The sequence below is a fragment of the Amblyraja radiata genome, chromosome 12, assembly GCF_010909765.2.
Source record: "Amblyraja radiata isolate CabotCenter1 chromosome 12, sAmbRad1.1.pri, whole genome shotgun sequence".
NCBI lineage: Eukaryota > Metazoa > Chordata > Chondrichthyes > Rajiformes > Rajidae > Amblyraja > Amblyraja radiata.
The window spans coordinates 39,957,160-39,974,565 of record NC_045967.1 but is presented as its reverse complement, the minus strand read 5'-3'; the positions used below and the strand labels follow the sequence as shown (position 1 = coordinate 39,974,565).

The 17,406-nt window shown below is 39.8% G+C and overlaps 1 protein-coding gene across 2 annotated transcripts in view; it reads left to right on the top strand.

Moving 5' to 3' along the window:
- LOC116979115 (MORC family CW-type zinc finger protein 3-like) overlaps window positions 1-5,436 on the top strand; it is a 104,755-nt gene extending 99,319 nt beyond the window's left edge. For both annotated transcript variants that reach the window (XM_033030598.1, XM_033030597.1), the window contains 2 exons: window positions 190-473; window positions 1,382-5,436. In XM_033030598.1, coding sequence (XP_032886489.1) covers window positions 190-473; window positions 1,382-1,529 — 432 coding nt within the window. In that variant the 3' untranslated portion in view covers window positions 1,530-5,436. The remainder of the gene's footprint in view (window positions 1-189; window positions 474-1,381) is intronic.
- Window positions 5,437-17,406: the final 11,970 nt, after the last annotated feature.

Here is a 17,406-nt window from a genome sequence, read left to right as displayed (position 1 = left end):
TCACCATCACCGACTTAAGCAATTATGGATTGACAATAAATGCTTGCCTTTAAAGATACTTAATTTGAAAAATAAGAATAATATTCAGGTTTCGAGCTCGTGTTTCTCAATTAAATAAATTATTCAAAGGGTGGAAGGTATGAATTTATTCTAAAAGGCATTGGAAATAAAATACTACTATTTTTTCAGCTCGTGAAAATGGAGCAAGAAAAAGATCAATTTAGATCAGAATGTGAAAAAATAAAACAGGATATGAAATCCAACAGAAACAAAGGGGATGAATTTTATTGGACCAAAAAATCAGCTGCTGCCTATAGATACTCGGAACTAGAGCTGATGCGGACAGAGGTGGAGACGTTAAAAGGACAAAAGGAAGAGCTGGAGAAGAAATTGGATGAAGCCCTTAGATGTAATGCATTACATAAAGAGGCGTTGGTTCCTTCCACCAGCCAAGGAGTTGCACAGGCTAACAGGTAATGAGCATATAAGTATTTAAGGCTAAAGAGAGTTTTGATTACTTAAAACAATTGTTTGTCAACAATCTTGAAAAAAAAAAAGCTTACAATGTGGTTCAAACCAAGCATAAGGAATTTGTTAGAAATCACCAGCATAAGGTGCAGGGATATCTGCAGAAGCTGCTCCCGTCAGTCCACAAGTTCAATTGCACAGCGCAAGAATCTTTGTTGAAGTACTTCATGCTTGTAGCCACAATGATATGCAACATTGAATAGCAGGATTGAAATTGTGAACAACCCTACAAATTCCCTTCCAAAGCATCAGGAAAATAAAACGGTGAGGCAAATTTATAGGAATTTGACTGTGTGAGATGCAGTGATGAGCTGAAAAGCTTTGCTAGCCAGTATTTCACTCTGTACGGTCTAGTTATGTGAGCTCTTCCAAGTTGCACTATGTCGAGGCAAGTTCACACCAAGTCCTGCTTGTGTCCTGTTTCTTCTTGAAGTCCACATGAAAAAGTGAAAAGTAAACTGAGCAAAACCCAGAGATTATGAGCAATCGGCAGTTGTGCTGCTATTACATGTGGAAGAAGAGTTTGACTGGACAGTACTGAAAAAGGTACTGACAGCAGATAGGTCCACTTTCTGGCCTTACAAACCACACAGTCCCTTCGACCAGACTTCTCTTCAAGAGAACATAAATGATTGGGATTTCAAAATAGTGAATGTATGAGACTGTTTACAAAATGGCAATGTACAACAAATGTCTTCCAGGCAGATTCCAGGTAGAGTAATGTATCAAGCAAAACTGAATGAGCGTGTTCCTTTGAACTAAGCTTTCTCTTTCAAATGTTCTATTTCCTATCAATGTTTCTTCTAAAATGTGAACAAAATAATTAAAAATAACTTCTGTTGTGTTTCAACAGTTTAATGGCAAAGCTGAAGTCGTTGCGAGTAAAGGTTGGGCACTTGCTGGGTTCTGTTCTGCCTCACTTGGACTTAAAGGATATCAGTTATGAAACAGACACAATTGACGAAATCCTGGAAAAAGTCATAGAAGCAAATAAACTCTGAACTCAATCTCTCATATTGTATCATACAGTAACAACAGCCGATGATTGTGTTTGACCAAAGTGTGTGAGGATTTATAATGCTGAATCTCAGAAAAACAGAAAATGTGATAGCAGTGTACATCAAGTATTTGCACACTTAGCTACGCTGACTACCTACCAAAAACACAAAACTGAATGTTTTGATAACTATGTAGTTGATTAGATTTATACATTTGTAATGAAATTATCGGAGTTGCTGGTAATTACACAAATTACTGCTATGGTTTTCAATTTTATGTTTTTTGTTACTGCGATATGTGGCGCAAAATGTATCCTCCAGCAGCAATGCAATTGAAAACATGTCTGAAGACAAAGGATTATTCTATTTTATTTCAAAAAGTAGAAACATGTATCCGGGGCAAAAATCCATCTGCTGGAGGAACTCAGCGGGCCGATTCTGAAGAAGGGTCCCAATCCAAAACGTCATCTGTACATTTTCCTCCACGAATATAACCAGGCCTGCTCAATTCCTCCAGCAGTTTGCTTTTTGCTCACGATTCCAGCATATACAGTCTCTTGTGTCTCCAACGAGTACATAGGACCAACTCAAGATTATAATAAGCTATACATAGTGGAGATACAGAAGCAGTTATCTGATGCCTGCTGTTGCTTTATGGTTTTAAACCTGTGCATGGAAACAACTTACCATTATACTGATATCTCATTCTCAATCGCTTTTACAGTTCCTAAGTTTTTTTTAAATATTATCTTCTTAGATTTATCTATGGTTAGAAAGGAATGTATTAATGAAGATCACTTTTTCCTTTCTTAGCCAGTAGATGGTTGAGTAAGCCTGTAAAACAATTGGCAGATTGGTGTTGATATTCAGTAACAAAGAATGACAACTCAAAGTTAACATATATGTACTCATTTAGCCAAGTCTCCGACTGCTATTACAAGAGAAGCTTTCAGCATCCTCCTCTTACAAAAATAGTTTCCTTAGTAACCAAGGCTATTATAACAAGGTAGTTCCTGCAGTTAGAACAAATCAATGTGTTGCCTTTGGCTAAAACCTGAACCAAAATTGGATTTGAGTGACCTGGTTACATTTAGAACTTACTGGTTACTGCAAAAATGTTTGGTTTTTATGCAATTATTTGGATTCTAAGTACTCTGACTGATTCCAAGATGATAGCTGAAATAAAACATAAAATGCTGCAAATATGCTGAAAATCAGGCCACACATTGGAATGTTTCACTATCATCTAAAGCAGAAGAAGCAGGTACTGTGAAAACACCCAAAGATGCTTATTTCCAAAACTCCATCTGAATTGAAAAAAATTGTCTAACTTGACTAGGCAAGACTTATTTATTATTACATTAGAGCAGGTTAATTGTTTTGTGTACAAAACATGAAGGGAAACCCAGTGAAGTAACTGGAATACTCTTTACTTTCAATGCAATATATTGTATTAGCATTAAACCCCAAGCGAGAAATTTCCTCTTGTTTTTGGCATTGAACATGTGAGAACATGTATTGTCAGTGGTTCATGCTTCCCATCTTAGAACTAATGTTTCAGGATGGGAATGCAACCAGCAACTGATACTTTTGTACACATTTTGCTCGAGTGGCCAAAGATATTTTTCTCCTCGTAATTCCAGAAGGTCCATTCCCCCAGTGGAAGTGTGGCAGAGAAGCCTTGGCATTTACAAGGCCCATTGGAAACAGAAGGGTGCAGTTTTTAACATTGTCAGGATCGGCTACTGACGTTCTCATCACTGGTGGTTATCTTGGCAGGCTCAGAAAGTTTAGAGACAGGCACCTTTAAGTCGTTCGTTGATTTTTTGAATACCTAAGTAATGTTGACTTTTCTATGATACCTATAGGTGCTTTACTTATTTCCAGTTGATCTCTTTATCTGAATTTGTTACCGTTTTCAGCAAAATACCCATCACTCAGAAAGTGAATCAGAAATTAGCTTATCGAAGAAAGTACACTACAATTAGTTTTAATAAACTGTTTTAACTTTTAAAGAGGAATGCAAATTTATGGCTTGCTTGCTCAATATACAGTAACCATTTCACATTGAGGATCTGTGTTTTAATATTGCAGTGTGATATGAAATGTTCCCTCTGACAGTCATGAAAGTTTGAACTCATTAAGCTAACACTGCAGACCTGTTTGTACTTTGGTATCAAATTGGCAGTCCTTTCCAAAGAAATTAAAAGGGTGATTTGTGAAATGTAAAACTATCTAGGCCATGGAGTAATTACTACTCTGGATACCCTGCTTCTTTTCCGTACATCTCAGATTTAATCTACTTCAAACTATGTCAACCAGACGTATGTACTTGATGGAGCAGTGTTTGGTGGGTAGATAGTCTTGCGTTGTTATTAATAATATTAAATTGAATTTAATACAAATTGGCTGTCAATACTGGACATAACCCTGACTTGTGCCAATATTAACATTCATTTTTGTTATTTAATTTGTGCCTGAACAAAATTCAGTGGTTTTTTTTACTTACATTATCACAATGTACAATTATTGTTACTGTAGATAAATTTAGCAACCACTTTGCGCATACTTGTCCTGTGTTCTGTGTAACGTAAATGAGATAACCAGTTCCTGGATGTTTGAATATGTCGATTGAAGGACGGCCATTGGCCAGGGAACCAGGAGAAGTCACTTCTCTTCCTCACAGAGTCTTGAGATTTTTTTTACGTTCTTCTGAACAGTAGTGGTTTATGGTTTATGTCACACCTAAAAGACAGCACCATTGGCAATGCAACTCTTCTTCAGTTCAACACTGAAGTAGTAGTCTGGAATAAATGTGAAATGTATTGAGTGATTCTACATTATTCAGACCTGCAGCTTAAGCAAAGATTTTCTGAATGAGATGGTAGTTTGATGGTTATAGCTCTATGCGAGCGCCTCAGACTATTTTCAAATTCCGCCCTACAAAGATTACAAAATTGTTACCATTAAATAGAAACAACCATAAAAACTGCTGATATGTCTCTAAATTTCAAATCATTCCTTAATATCCCTCGGGGGGAGGCTCTTGCCCATTCTATTCAGTCCAACCTAAATTACTGCATTATAGCATTACTCGTTGTTTTTAATGGTCTGAAATTAGCTTCACGCACACTCAATTGTAAGAAGAACGGTTAAGAAAAAAAAGTGCTGGTCTTCTCAGGAAGTAATTGTGTCACTTCAGTCCACATCCTGCAAATCTGCCATTGGATAACATTTTGAAGTTGGGTCTGGGGCCTGTTGGTTAAAAAAGGTGGTGCAAGCTTTCTGTTACATCGAGCCATGCTGCCTTTGACTAGCTGTAGCTTATCAAAATATAGACCCTAATATATTTTAAAAGTGAAAAAAAACATGAAAGTGAAGCTGATTGCACTTAGTGCAGATTCATTACAATTTCACTGGATTGCAATTTTATTACAAATATTTAACTGAAAGATCAGCATAACTGCTGAAGGAGAATTTTAAGGAGTGTACAAATTCTCAATAATTGCTCCCCTCTACATTTTCTAGAAATTTTATTTTTTTAGTCTTTGAATCTAGATTAAGTATCATTATATTCCACAATAGGATTTGGAATGGTGTTTCATTGTAATATATCTGAATATTAAATAAACAAAATTCAAAACATGTTTTGTATAGTCATACCACGCATGAGCATAGAATGGCAGCATTGTTTTAGAGGTTGAGATTACAGATCTTGCACACACAAGGAAATGATCCATCTTCCTAACTGTTTCCCCAATGGAATTTGTTCTGAAGTGTATAAAATTATTATATAAGATTTTCCTTAAAAAATAAGTATCTAAATATATATGAATTTACTTTACCTTGTTTTGTGCGCGGAGAGATATGTAATTTGTATTGTGACAAATAAGATAATTTTTGAAATGTTTGTTTGAAGCTTACAAAATTTCTTTTTAATATGCTTTTTGTTATTGCCTCACTACTATTGCACACTACTTTCATCTTCATAAACTAAAACCTCCTCTGTGCACCATATACTGAAATATTCAATTCACAAAATGTTCGACAATACTAACTGAAATCTAAAGGGCCTGTCCCACTTTCACGACCTAATTCACGACCTTTTTTACTCGCGGACATTTTTCATCATGCTAGAAAAACGGCCCGACCTACTTGATGCCACGAGTACCTACGACTAGCATCACGGCCAGCTACAACCTACCTACGACCTTGTGATGACCATGCTGCGAGTATGAGTCAAGGGCAAACTCGGCAGAGGTCGTGAAAGTGGGACAGGCCCTTAAGGCATCCTCACAATTGGAGGAATGAAAATGCAATAGAGACATATCAAAGGCCTGTGTAAAGTGCTGTTGGGTCTGCTAACGATGGCAGTAACAGCGCAAAACCAGAAATATTCGTAGACCCCTGTCTTTCAACACCTTCTCTATTGAGAACCAAAAGGCATAAATATTAAAAATGCAAGTTTATTCAATGTAAAGAGTGTAAATCATTTTCTTAACTGCTACATTGTTAAAAACATTTCCCAAGAAAAGCAATTGCAAACCTCTCTGACTCCTGGATGAATTTACATTCCACTTTATTGTAACCTCAGTCGTATTGTAATTGCCAAATCAATAAATGAAGCATACGGACCTCTTATTTCCCTCATCGTGTATGCCCAACTCTATCGATTGGTTAAATTATTATATTCCATCAAATTGATGACTTCAAAGATTTTTTTTTTCTGCCTGTACATGGGCCTAAATGTATTTCCATGATCACACTGCTGGTGGAAAAGGGACAGAGATAGGGCCCAAGTCCTGTGCTGTGTTTCCCTCCGAATTCAACTTTATTTAAACGATTAATAACAACAGTATAAACAACCTTCTGGAGATTGTCAAGAAACTTGACTGGATCATCAAACTCTTTTAGGGAAGCTACCATTCTTACTCTTTTTAATCTTGATACAAGTTTAGGTCAATGTCAAAATATTTAATTCTGAACTTCCATTTTAAAATCTTTTTAGTAAGCTACTCAATTTTATGAAATAATGGCAGTTTTTTAAGAGATCTTAACCATTTTAAGACCACTATCAAATGTTCACAGGATTTAAGGGCAGGCAGTAACTGAATTGTGTTTAAAATAAATGATTAAACAATATTTGAGATTCTAAACTACTTTCCTGCAGTTGTCTAGCTGATGACCTGCAATTCATGGAACGCAGATGACCATGTGGGTAACAATAGCAGCAAGTCAAGGAGATATTTCCCTGCAGCAAAGTAGAAGCCTAAAAAACATAAGAAACAGGAGTAAGACCAGGTGACCAGCTCCTGGAAGATGGCTAATATAATCTTAGCCTCAACATTACTTTCTAGCATCCTCACCATTCCCCTTGTTTTCTTTATAGTAATCTCTGTCTGGATTATATTCACCAACTCCTCCTGAGGTAAAGAATTCCAAAGATTCATGAACCTCTGAGAGAAGTAATTGCTTCTCCGTTCTGTCTGAGATGGGTAACCACATATTCTGAAACTATCCCCTTTGTTCTGAACATTCCCACAAATCAAAATATTCTCTTTGCATCTATTCTGGCAATCCCCCTCAGAATCTTATATATTTCAATCAGATCACCTCTCATTTTCCTGCCTGCTAAGCATGTCTTCATGCACCAAGCCCATCATCCTTGGAATCAACTTGGTGAACCAGCAATGCATTGCCTCTAATGCTTCGTTAAACGTGGAATCTGAAACAGTATATGAGACTCTTATAAGTTCTAGTCTTACCGATACACAAGATGTTCCTGCAAAACCTCACTACTTTTGTAATAACCTTCTCAATTAGCTCCACGCTCACTTTTTTGTTTCATGCATTCACTTTGTAGCACAACATTTTAGTCTCTACATTTAAATGATTGTTTCTTCATTCCAAAGTGAATAACATCACATTTTTCAGCATTAGACTATGCTTGCTGACTCAACCTATCTACAGTATATCCCTTTGAAGGCTCTTTGTGTTTTCCTCACAACTTGCTACCCTACCTGTTTTGTGTTTTATCGCTCAATTTTGCAACAATACTGAATCCCTTTATCCAAGTCATCACTATAGGTTATAAAAAGTTGAACCAGCACTAAGCCCCTGCTTACTGATTGCCAATTCCAAAATGATCAGTTTATCCCAAATCTCTGTTTTCTGTTGGAGTCTCTCACATTTATCCATGTCAATATATTACTCCCAATTCCGAGCACACTTATGCAATAACGTTTTATGCGGCATCTTATCGAATGCCTTATGGAAATTAAAATCAACTGGTTTCCCTCAAGGTCAATAGTTAACCGTTTTTAATGAGCCACAACCAACAGATTGAAAATATTAAAGGTGCAATGCACATTGTTACGTGTAATTGACTTTTATAAAAGGGTTAGCATCCTTTTGTAATACTACTACACGAACGGATAATTTTGTATCTTCTGTATAGGTTTCAATAACTTCTGCTAAGTTTTATTCATAATCAGTTGTAGGGTTTAAGTATAGATTGTCAATGATTTTAACAAAGTGAGTATTTTTATTCCTTTCATTTGATTAGTACAGTAGGAATGTTCTGTAATGAAAGGTGAAATATTGATATATTTTAACCAAATATATTTTTACAATTTGTCTTGCTTTGGTGCTGAAGTCAAGTATTTAATGTTTTTATAATCAACAAATATTAATATCCAAGTTATTAATGAGGAACTCGATTACAATTACCAACTGAAGTGAGTTTCTTTTGCCAATTTGTTGGCCATTAAAATGCCGGAGGGAGGAAAAGGAATATGAGACAGAAATAATCGGAATATTTCTCATTTAATTTGTGGATTTAATTTTAAGAAAGTTTACAAATATAAAATGGTTGGATCCCTATAGGTTATGAGATTTTGACTGGAAAACCCTGTACCACCTGAAGTGAGGAAGACCAACTTGCATTACAACAAAAATGCGTGCATTATGTCTACTCTTTTCCAATGCAAAATCTGGCAGGATCTGAGATGGAGCAAAAATCATGATTTGATTTGTAATGTTTCCTCTGTTGATGATTCAAATTAAATTAAAACCTAAAGAAAATGAAAAGTAAAAATTTGGATTTTTCAAATCCAAATTACAGTGCCACAAGTGCTTGGGTCCTGCCAGTTTTTGTCATTAATGGAAATGTAATCTATACACTCGTATCTCATTGAATGTTCAGTTTTTTCATAACTTTGAATAAAGAAAAATGTCTTGCTATTAAATTAATATTTATTGTTTGATATTTACAGAGGGCTTTATTGTGTATGTAAGTAATATTTTAATTGTAGAAAGATCTCACATTGTCATCATGTCATTATGTGCAGTAACAGAGTAATCAATATTTTATATCCATGATTGTGGCTCATTGAACTAACAAAACCTTTCAAAGGGTTTTGTGTTTGTTTGGTAAACCTGTTGTTTGTAAAACTCTGCGCCAAATATTGATTCAACACCTGAATTTCCTTGGCCCTCATGTGATAAAAATTCTGATCTCTTGTACATTCTGAACTATGCAGTCCTCCTGTTTTAAACCTGTGATTCACCTGTACATTTTTCACCAGGAACACTTGAAACTACTGTGAGATTGCCCTTTTACTATTGGAATATGCAAGGGAATATGCTTTTTTGTGATTTACTGGCACATCTTGCAGTCCAAATATGACGCTGCCAAACGAAAACTCTTCAAATGTTTAAATAAGTCATGTGAATAAAGAGGAATAAGGATTACAAGCATTAGGAATATTCTTATTGTTTACTTATAAGTGAAAAGTTATTTGTGGACAACAGCACTACATATTCCACAGTGTAAGGACACTGAAAATTCTGCAGTGAATGGAGGAATATGGATCACATGCAGGCAGAGGAGATTGTGGGCTGAGGGCCCTGTTCCTGTGCTGTTCTATGTAATAATGTTGCACAAGTGGAGTTGCCTTTGCTTCCATTTCCTCTGGTGGGGTTGTGTCGGTTTGCACCCAAATCATATAATTTTTGGTGCAATCCATCAGGTGTAGATTGAACTAAGCATTCCTTCGTTTAACTATTTTTATGTCTGACTGTTCTTTGCGCTTTTCCACAACTATGCTAAACATAATGATACTATAAGCACTGTCCTCCAACTGCTAACCTACTGAAACAATCTTCCAGTGAGCACTTAATTTCACAGAACAAGAATGAGCACAGCTTCCTCTTTATCAGACCAAGGAAACGCTGACTCAGAAAGTTATTTAGTACGTTTCTCACAAGTTCCCCTTTTTTGCCTTGCTATGTTATTCATCCAGTCTACATAAGCATAATTGAAGTGCCTCAATACATTTGTGCACATTTTTGAAGTGAGCCACCTATTGTTCACACGCTATAATTTATAAACTTTTGTTTAATTTTAACAATTTGATCCCTCAACTAAATTATCACTCACTATTTCTGCGACAGTGTCATTTTTCAATACTGCTACATTTCTGCACTTCCCCATTATTCCCAGATAACGTAGCCTCTACATGTACCTTGATTTCCTCATGGTTTTATCCCAGACCCCCTTAGTTTAATAGATTACCATGGATTTTTCTTCTTGCCAGGCACAAAAGCTTTGAAGCATGACTTCATGTGATGATCAAGTCCTGACTATTTTTCCATTTGAAAATGTTGCAAGGCCAAAACATTTGGGCCTTTCCTAAGAGGACTATTTTAATGAAGCCTGTGGGATCAAAAGCGGGTAATCCAGATTCATGGCTGCAGTTGGGACGCTGGGGAGATGAGGACCAGCCGGTGTTAGTGCGTTGTAGATTGGAAAAGGCTGGCCAGGGTAAGATTGGATGCCAGTGATTGAGGTGTTAGATTAGCAGCTGGCGTGCCACTGATGGACACTTGGCAGTTAGTTTGGTTGCTCACAGTCTTCAGGAACTCAGGGAGGACCCTTGTAAAAAGTGTTGGTATAGGAACGCCCAATGGCAGTCACACTTTGAAACCACATTGTTGCAGCAAATATTTAAAGAAATGTTGGATCTCTATTTGCATGCCCAACATGAAAACACTGCTTAGGCATAATCTATGACAGGAAATGGTTTATAGAGTAGTTTGATTTAACCCAGAAGCCAGAGGTGTTACATTCCACTTTTGAAGAAGATAAAGTCTTCACACATATAGCACCAAAAGAAAACAACATGGTTCAAGAAAATATCAACTGACTTCTGGTAAATTGAGAAACAGTGGAAGCATGTTTTAAACTTTCAGGATGTTGCAATGGAAATTAATTTACATCAGCTTGGACTAAATAATATTAGCTGGTGCCATTATCAATTTCTTGTTAGACGATTTAGCTGTCTGGTCTTTCTGATTGTGTAAGATGATGGTTTAAACCAAAGATAGACACAAAAAAACTGCAGTAACTCAGCGGGACAAGCATCATCTCTGGAGAGAAGGAATGGTAATGTTTTGGGTCGAGACTTCTTCAGACATCAGAGGAAATGGAATTGAGAGATATAGAACGAATGAAAGATATGCAAAAAAGGAGCGATGATGAAGGAAACGCTGTTAGCTGTTTGCTAGGTGAGAATGAGAACCTGGTGCGATTTGGGTGGGGGAGGGATGAAGAGAGGAAATGCAAGGGTTACTTGAAGTTAGAGAAATCAATATCATACCACTGGGTTGTAAGCTGCCCAAGCGAAATATGGAGGAGGCATAGGACAGAAAGGTCAGTGGGAATGGGAAGGGGAATTAAAGTGTTGAGCAACCGGGAGATCAGTTAGGTCTAAGTGGACTGAGCGAAGGTGTTCTGCGAAATGATCACCCATGTTTAATCTCGCCGATGTATAAGAGTCCACATCTTAAACAACGGATACACTAAATGAGGTTAGAGGAGGTGCAAGTGAACCACTGCCTAACCTGAAAGGGCTGTCGGGATCCCAGGACAAAGTCGAGGAAGGAGGTATTGGGACAGGTGTTGCATCTCCTGCGATTGCAGAGGTAGGTCCCTGGGTGGGATGGGATGAGTAAACCAGGGAGTTGCGGAGGGAGCGGTCTGCAGAAGGCGGAAAGGGGTGGAGATGGGAAGATGTGACTCGTGGTGGGATCCTGTTGAAGGTGGCAAGGAGACGTGTGAGGGCCTTATCTATGATGGAAATGGGGAACCCCCATTCCCTAAAGAATTAGGAAATCTCGGATGTCCTGGTGTGGAACACCTCATCTTGGATGTAGATGTGGCGTAGATGGAGGAATTGGGAGTAGGGGATAGAGTCTTTGCAGGAAGCAGGGTGGGAAGAAGTGTAGTCGAGATAGTTGTGGGAGTCAGTGGGTTTGTAATAGACATCAGTCGATAGTCTATCTCCTGTAGGTAGACAAAATTGCTGGAGAAACTCAGCGGGTGCGGCAGCATCTATGGAACGAAGGAAATTTTCGGGCCTAAACCCTTCTTCAGACGGGGGGGGGGGGGGGGGGGAAGTCGCTTTACCTCCCCCCTCGACTCCATTCAAGGACCCAAGCAGTCGTTCCAGGTGCGACAGAGGTTTACCTGCATCTCCTCCAACCTCATCTATTGCATCTGCTGCTCTAGGTGTCAGCTGATCTACATCGGTGAGACCAAGCGTAGGCTTGGCGATCGTTTCGCCGAACACCTCCGCTCGGCCCACATTAACCAACCTAATCTCCCTGTGGCTCAGCACTTCAATTCCCCCTCCCATTCCGAATCTGACCTTTCTGTCCTGGACCTCCTCCATTGCCAGAGTGAACACCACCGGAAACTGGAGGAGCAGCATCTCATATTCCGCTTGGGCAGTCTGCATCTCGGTGGCCTGAACATTGACTTCTCTAATTTCCGGTAGCCCTTGCTGTCTCCTCTCCTTCTCAGCTCTCCCTCATCCCTCTGGCTCCTCCTCTTCCTTTCTCCCTTCCCCCCCCCCCCGGCCCGAAACATTGCCTATTTCCTTGGCTCCATAGATGCTGCCGCACCCGCTGAGTTTCTCCAGCAATTTTGTCTACCATCGGTTTTCCAGCTTCTGCAGTTCCTTCTTGAACAGTCCAACTCCTGTGATGGAAACAGTGAGATCAAGAAAGGGGAGTGAGGTGTCGGAGATGGTCCAAATTGATTTGAGTGCAGGGTGGAGATTGGTGGTAAAGTTAATATTGTCCATGAGTTCTGCATGTGTGCAGAAGGTAGCACCGATGCAGTCATCAATGTAACAGAGATAGAGCTCAGGGATAGGACCAGTACAAGCCTGGAAGAGGGATTGTTCAACGTACCCTACAAAGAGGCAGGCATAGCTGGGGCCCTTGCGAGTGCCCATAGCTATGCCCTTGATTTGGAGATAATCTTTCTATTATCAGCTACATGTGCAAGTGGAGACTGCTTGTCAACCAGCATCTTACAACATCTGTGAGGTTATAACCTCCAGTCCACCAGGTGGCAGAGTTACCCTGTGCAAATTGCATCACCATACAACATAACTGAGGAATGTCATTGTATGTTGCTTACTGGTATCTTAGTAACAATATGAGGGCAGAAACTGCCCATCTGCAATTCTCTCTTCCCTTTTTCTCTCTTGTTCTAAACTAAATTTGTGTGAGTGCATGACCATCATTATGTATAGGAAAGAACTGCAGATGCTAGTTTAAATCGTAGGCAGACACAAAATGCTGGAGTAACTCAGCGGGACAGGCAGCATCTGAACTCTGAAGAAGGGTCTTGACCCGAAATGTCACCCATTCCTTCTCTCCAGAGATGCTGCCAGTCCCGCTGAGTTATTCCAACATTTTGTGTCTTCCTTCAGTCTGAAGAAGGGACTCGTCCATATCTCTAGCTTCCCTCACCCCTGACTCTCAGTCTGAAGAAGGGTCTAAAACCGAAAAGTCACCCATTCCTTCACTCCAGAGATGCTGCCTGTCCCCCTGAGTTACTCCAGCATTTTGTGTCTACTCATCATATCCTGGCAAAGCCATCATTTAATGCCCGTATGTCGCTGGTTGAGAAGCTGGGAGTGAGACACTATTTTGAACGGTTGCTGCCTTTCTGATGAAGGTTCTTCCACAGTGCTGTTGGGGAGGAGCTTGTGACAAGAAGGAATAATGATATGTTTGAAAGTTAAGAAAACTGTGGGTGTTGCTATGTCAGCCCTTAGCCTTCTTAGTGATAAAGGTTATGAGTTTGCACAATACAATGCTGTCAGAGTAGCCTCTATGGTGGAAAGTGTTTAGTGTGAAGGAATTGGTTCCTTCTCTCCAGAGATGCTGCCTGTCCCGCTGAGTTACTTCAGCATTTTGTGTCTATCTTCGATTTAAACCACCATCTGCAGTTCTTTCCTACACAAAGTGTTTAGTGTGTTAAGCAGAGAGTCACCACTACTGACCTCTTATTATAATCATAGTATTTTTCCAATTTGTTTGTGGTCAATAGTGAGCTCCAGAAATTTGAAATTTGATGGTGGTTAGATGAAGGTGGCAATGCCCAGTTTTTGGAGATAGTCTGGCAGTTTAGCACACCATGGGTGTGAAGCAGTTTTATTCCCAGTGAGAACACCATTGATAAACTTCAGGTGGGAAATTCTCCTTCACTTTTACTTTAACACAGCTTCACTAGCAAATCCTAAACTGAGTTTCAGTGATCAGATTATAGTGAATAAGTAGTGTTTGACAGCACTCTTTGTTGATGATTAAGAGTGGACTGATTGAATGGTAAATGCCAGATTAGCTGTGTTCTTTGTTTTTGTGTAGATCGGAACTGCAGATGCTGGTTTAAACCGAAGATAGACACAAAATGCTGGAGTAACTCAGTGGGACAGACAGCATCTCTGGATAGAAGGGATGGGTGACGTTTCGGGTCGAGACCTGAAGAAGGTTCTCGACCTGAAATGTTATCCATTCCTTCTATCCAGAGATGCTGCCTGTCCCGCTGAGTTATTCCAGCATGTTGTGTCATTCTTTGTTTTTGATTTGGATATATCTGTCATTTGTCCACATTGTTACGTGGATGCCATTGTTGTACTGGAGATTACTCTGCAGATGCACTGAAGAAAGTATCCTGACTGGTTACATTACATCAATTCCAATGCACAGGAACATGAGAGGCTGCAAAAAGTGGTGGGCTCACCCTGGTCCATCATGGGCACGGCTCTCTCCACCATCAAAGGCAAAAGGTGGCATCTATTATCAACGACCCCAACATCCAAACCATCCCCTCGTCTCATGGCTACAATAGACCAGGAGGTATAGAAGCCCGAGGTCCCACACCACCAGGTTCATGAACAGCTATTTTTCCACAGCCATCAGGCTCTTGAAACGACCTTCAGAACCCTAATCCTACTTCAGCAACGGACACTATAACCCACCTATCCTGGACTTGATTTCTAATTGTATTTCACACTAATATCTTGTTTTTGCACAGATTTTTTCCACTGTCTTGTAAGATTCATGCATAAATTATGTTTTGTGTGTTGTCTTGACTTGCATAACTAGAGCCATGGCCAATTTCAGAGCTGTGTCCTCTCCTCTACTGCTAGGCGATACAGCCCCACAGACCTGGCTGCATCCCATGTCATCCTGAGTTATAACCATAGATCCTATAGCGCTATCCTATACCTCTCCATTGTGTAGGAAGGAACTGCAGATGCTAGTTTATACCGAAGATAGACACAAAGTGCTGGAGTAACTTAGTGGGTCAGGCAGCGTCTCTGGAGAAAAAGGATAGGTGATGTTTCAGGTCAGGACCTTTCTTCAGACCTTCTTCTGAAGACGGGTTATAATCTCTTCAATTTGGGACCTTGTTTTTAGTTATGCTTGCTGCTGCTTGCGTCAAGCCCTTCTGCACACATCATTGAAGCAAGAAGGTGACTATGAGCAATGGGAGACTGAAGAATTTGCCTGGCCACAAGTTGACAGACTGGTGGAATGCGGTGCATCTGGAGGGCCTGGCTTTGACCTGCCTGATTCCCTCTGAATCTTCCCCATTTAGCAACATCAAATAAGTGTGAGTATTTGAATGATTTAATTATTCATGAACAATGGCCATGATGATAGATGTGATTCTCACTAACCTTTCTCATCAAGAGCCAACATTTGTTTTGACTGGCAATGAGTTTTAGGTGATGATGGAATGGAATGAGTGTTTGATTTGCAATGTTCCACAAATGACCTTTTAATTTCAATCGATTCAATGTGCGATTGAGATTAAGTAGAAACTGGAGTTTCGATGGGCTTTTTTTTTAACTGAATCCTTTCACTGCGAAGTTGGGATAACATTGTCTGCTCATTGCATTCCTTAGCTGCCTCTGCCAAGAAAGCAAGTTTTAAAATAAAGAGCAGAGTGAATGCTGGCTCAGTTAGTACAGTACAATATATTCATATGTCACTGTTCACAATACAAGACGGATTACATTCATTCTGCACAGAGCCTGGCATACGGGTGACTCATTCCAGTTGAACGATTAACCATATCAGATGACATAAATGTTCCTGTATCTATATTTGCTGACAAACAGCTTGGGGGAGGGGAGGGGGGGGGGGGGTTCCATGGGATCCAGGCACCCAAGGTATAATAGTGGGAGATCACTACACTATTGGCTTTTCTCCAAAAAGCTTTTGTAGTGGCTACTCCAGGACTGGTGGTTCTCTCAGCATAGTGGCACGCTCCAGCCTGTGGCACGGGATGACCAGCACGTGTTTTGGGCAGAGCGGAAGGTGCTTTTCAGCAAATTGATTGTCCATCAGCACCAGACAATGTTTGTCACTGGGAAAAGCCAGAAGAGCACAAAGTCTTGCGTTGTACAGCATCCAGGGTGAATCTTAAGAAAGACAATTCGGTTGTCAGGGATTATGAGGAGAAGGCAGGAGAATGGGGTTAGGAGGGAGAGATAGATCAGCCATGATTGAATGGTGGAGTAGACTTGATGGGCTGAATGGCCTAATTCTGCTCCTACCACTCATGACCTTAAGTTTATGACCCATACTAATCAAGAATCTATCTCCATCTCAGTCAGAACGTATTTGGATTATTGTGAGAAATTTTGGGCACTATATCTGACTATATCTATATATGCTGGCCCTGAAGAAGCTCCAGATGAGGTTACAAGAATGATCCCAGGATTGAGTGGGTTAACTTATGATGGGCGTTTGACGGCACTGGGTCTGTATTCACTGGAGTTTGGAAGAATGAGGGGGGAACTCATTGAAACATACTGAACAGTGAAAGGCCTGGATAGAGAGTATGTGGAGAGTCTAGTGGGAGAGTCTAGGACTAGAGGATGCAGCCTCAGATTTAAAGAACATTCCTTTAGGAAGGAGATGAGAAGGCATTTCTTTAGTCAGAGGGTGGGGAATCTGTGGAATTATTTGCCACAAAAGGCTCTGGAGGCCTTCAATGGATTTTTTTATAGCAGAGATAGATAGATTCTTGATTAGTGTGAGTGTCAGGGGTTATGGGGGAGAAGGCAGGAGAATGGGGTTAGGAGGGAGATAGATCAACCATGTGAAGATGCTCTTCATGTTCACAGCATCATAGAGCACTAGAACAGGGTCTTTGGCCTAACTCGTCCATGCAAACAAGTTGCCTAACGAGCTAGTTTTGCTTGCCTGCAACTGGCCCGTATCCCTCCAAACCTTTCCTATCCATGTACCTGTCCAAATATATTCTAAATATCATAATTGTACTCACGTCTACCGCTTCTTCTTGCAGCTCATTCCATTCATGGACTATCCTTTGTGTGAAAAAAATGCACTTTTAAATCTTTCCTTTCTCACCACCAACCTTTAGCCTCTAGTTTTAGGCTCCCCTAACATGGTTTCTAAGGTTTTTGAGGGTCATCAGTCTCACATCCATATCCCCTCTGCCAGCCTATTCATCTTCCTGTAGGAGGCAGTCAGCCAGTAGGAGGCA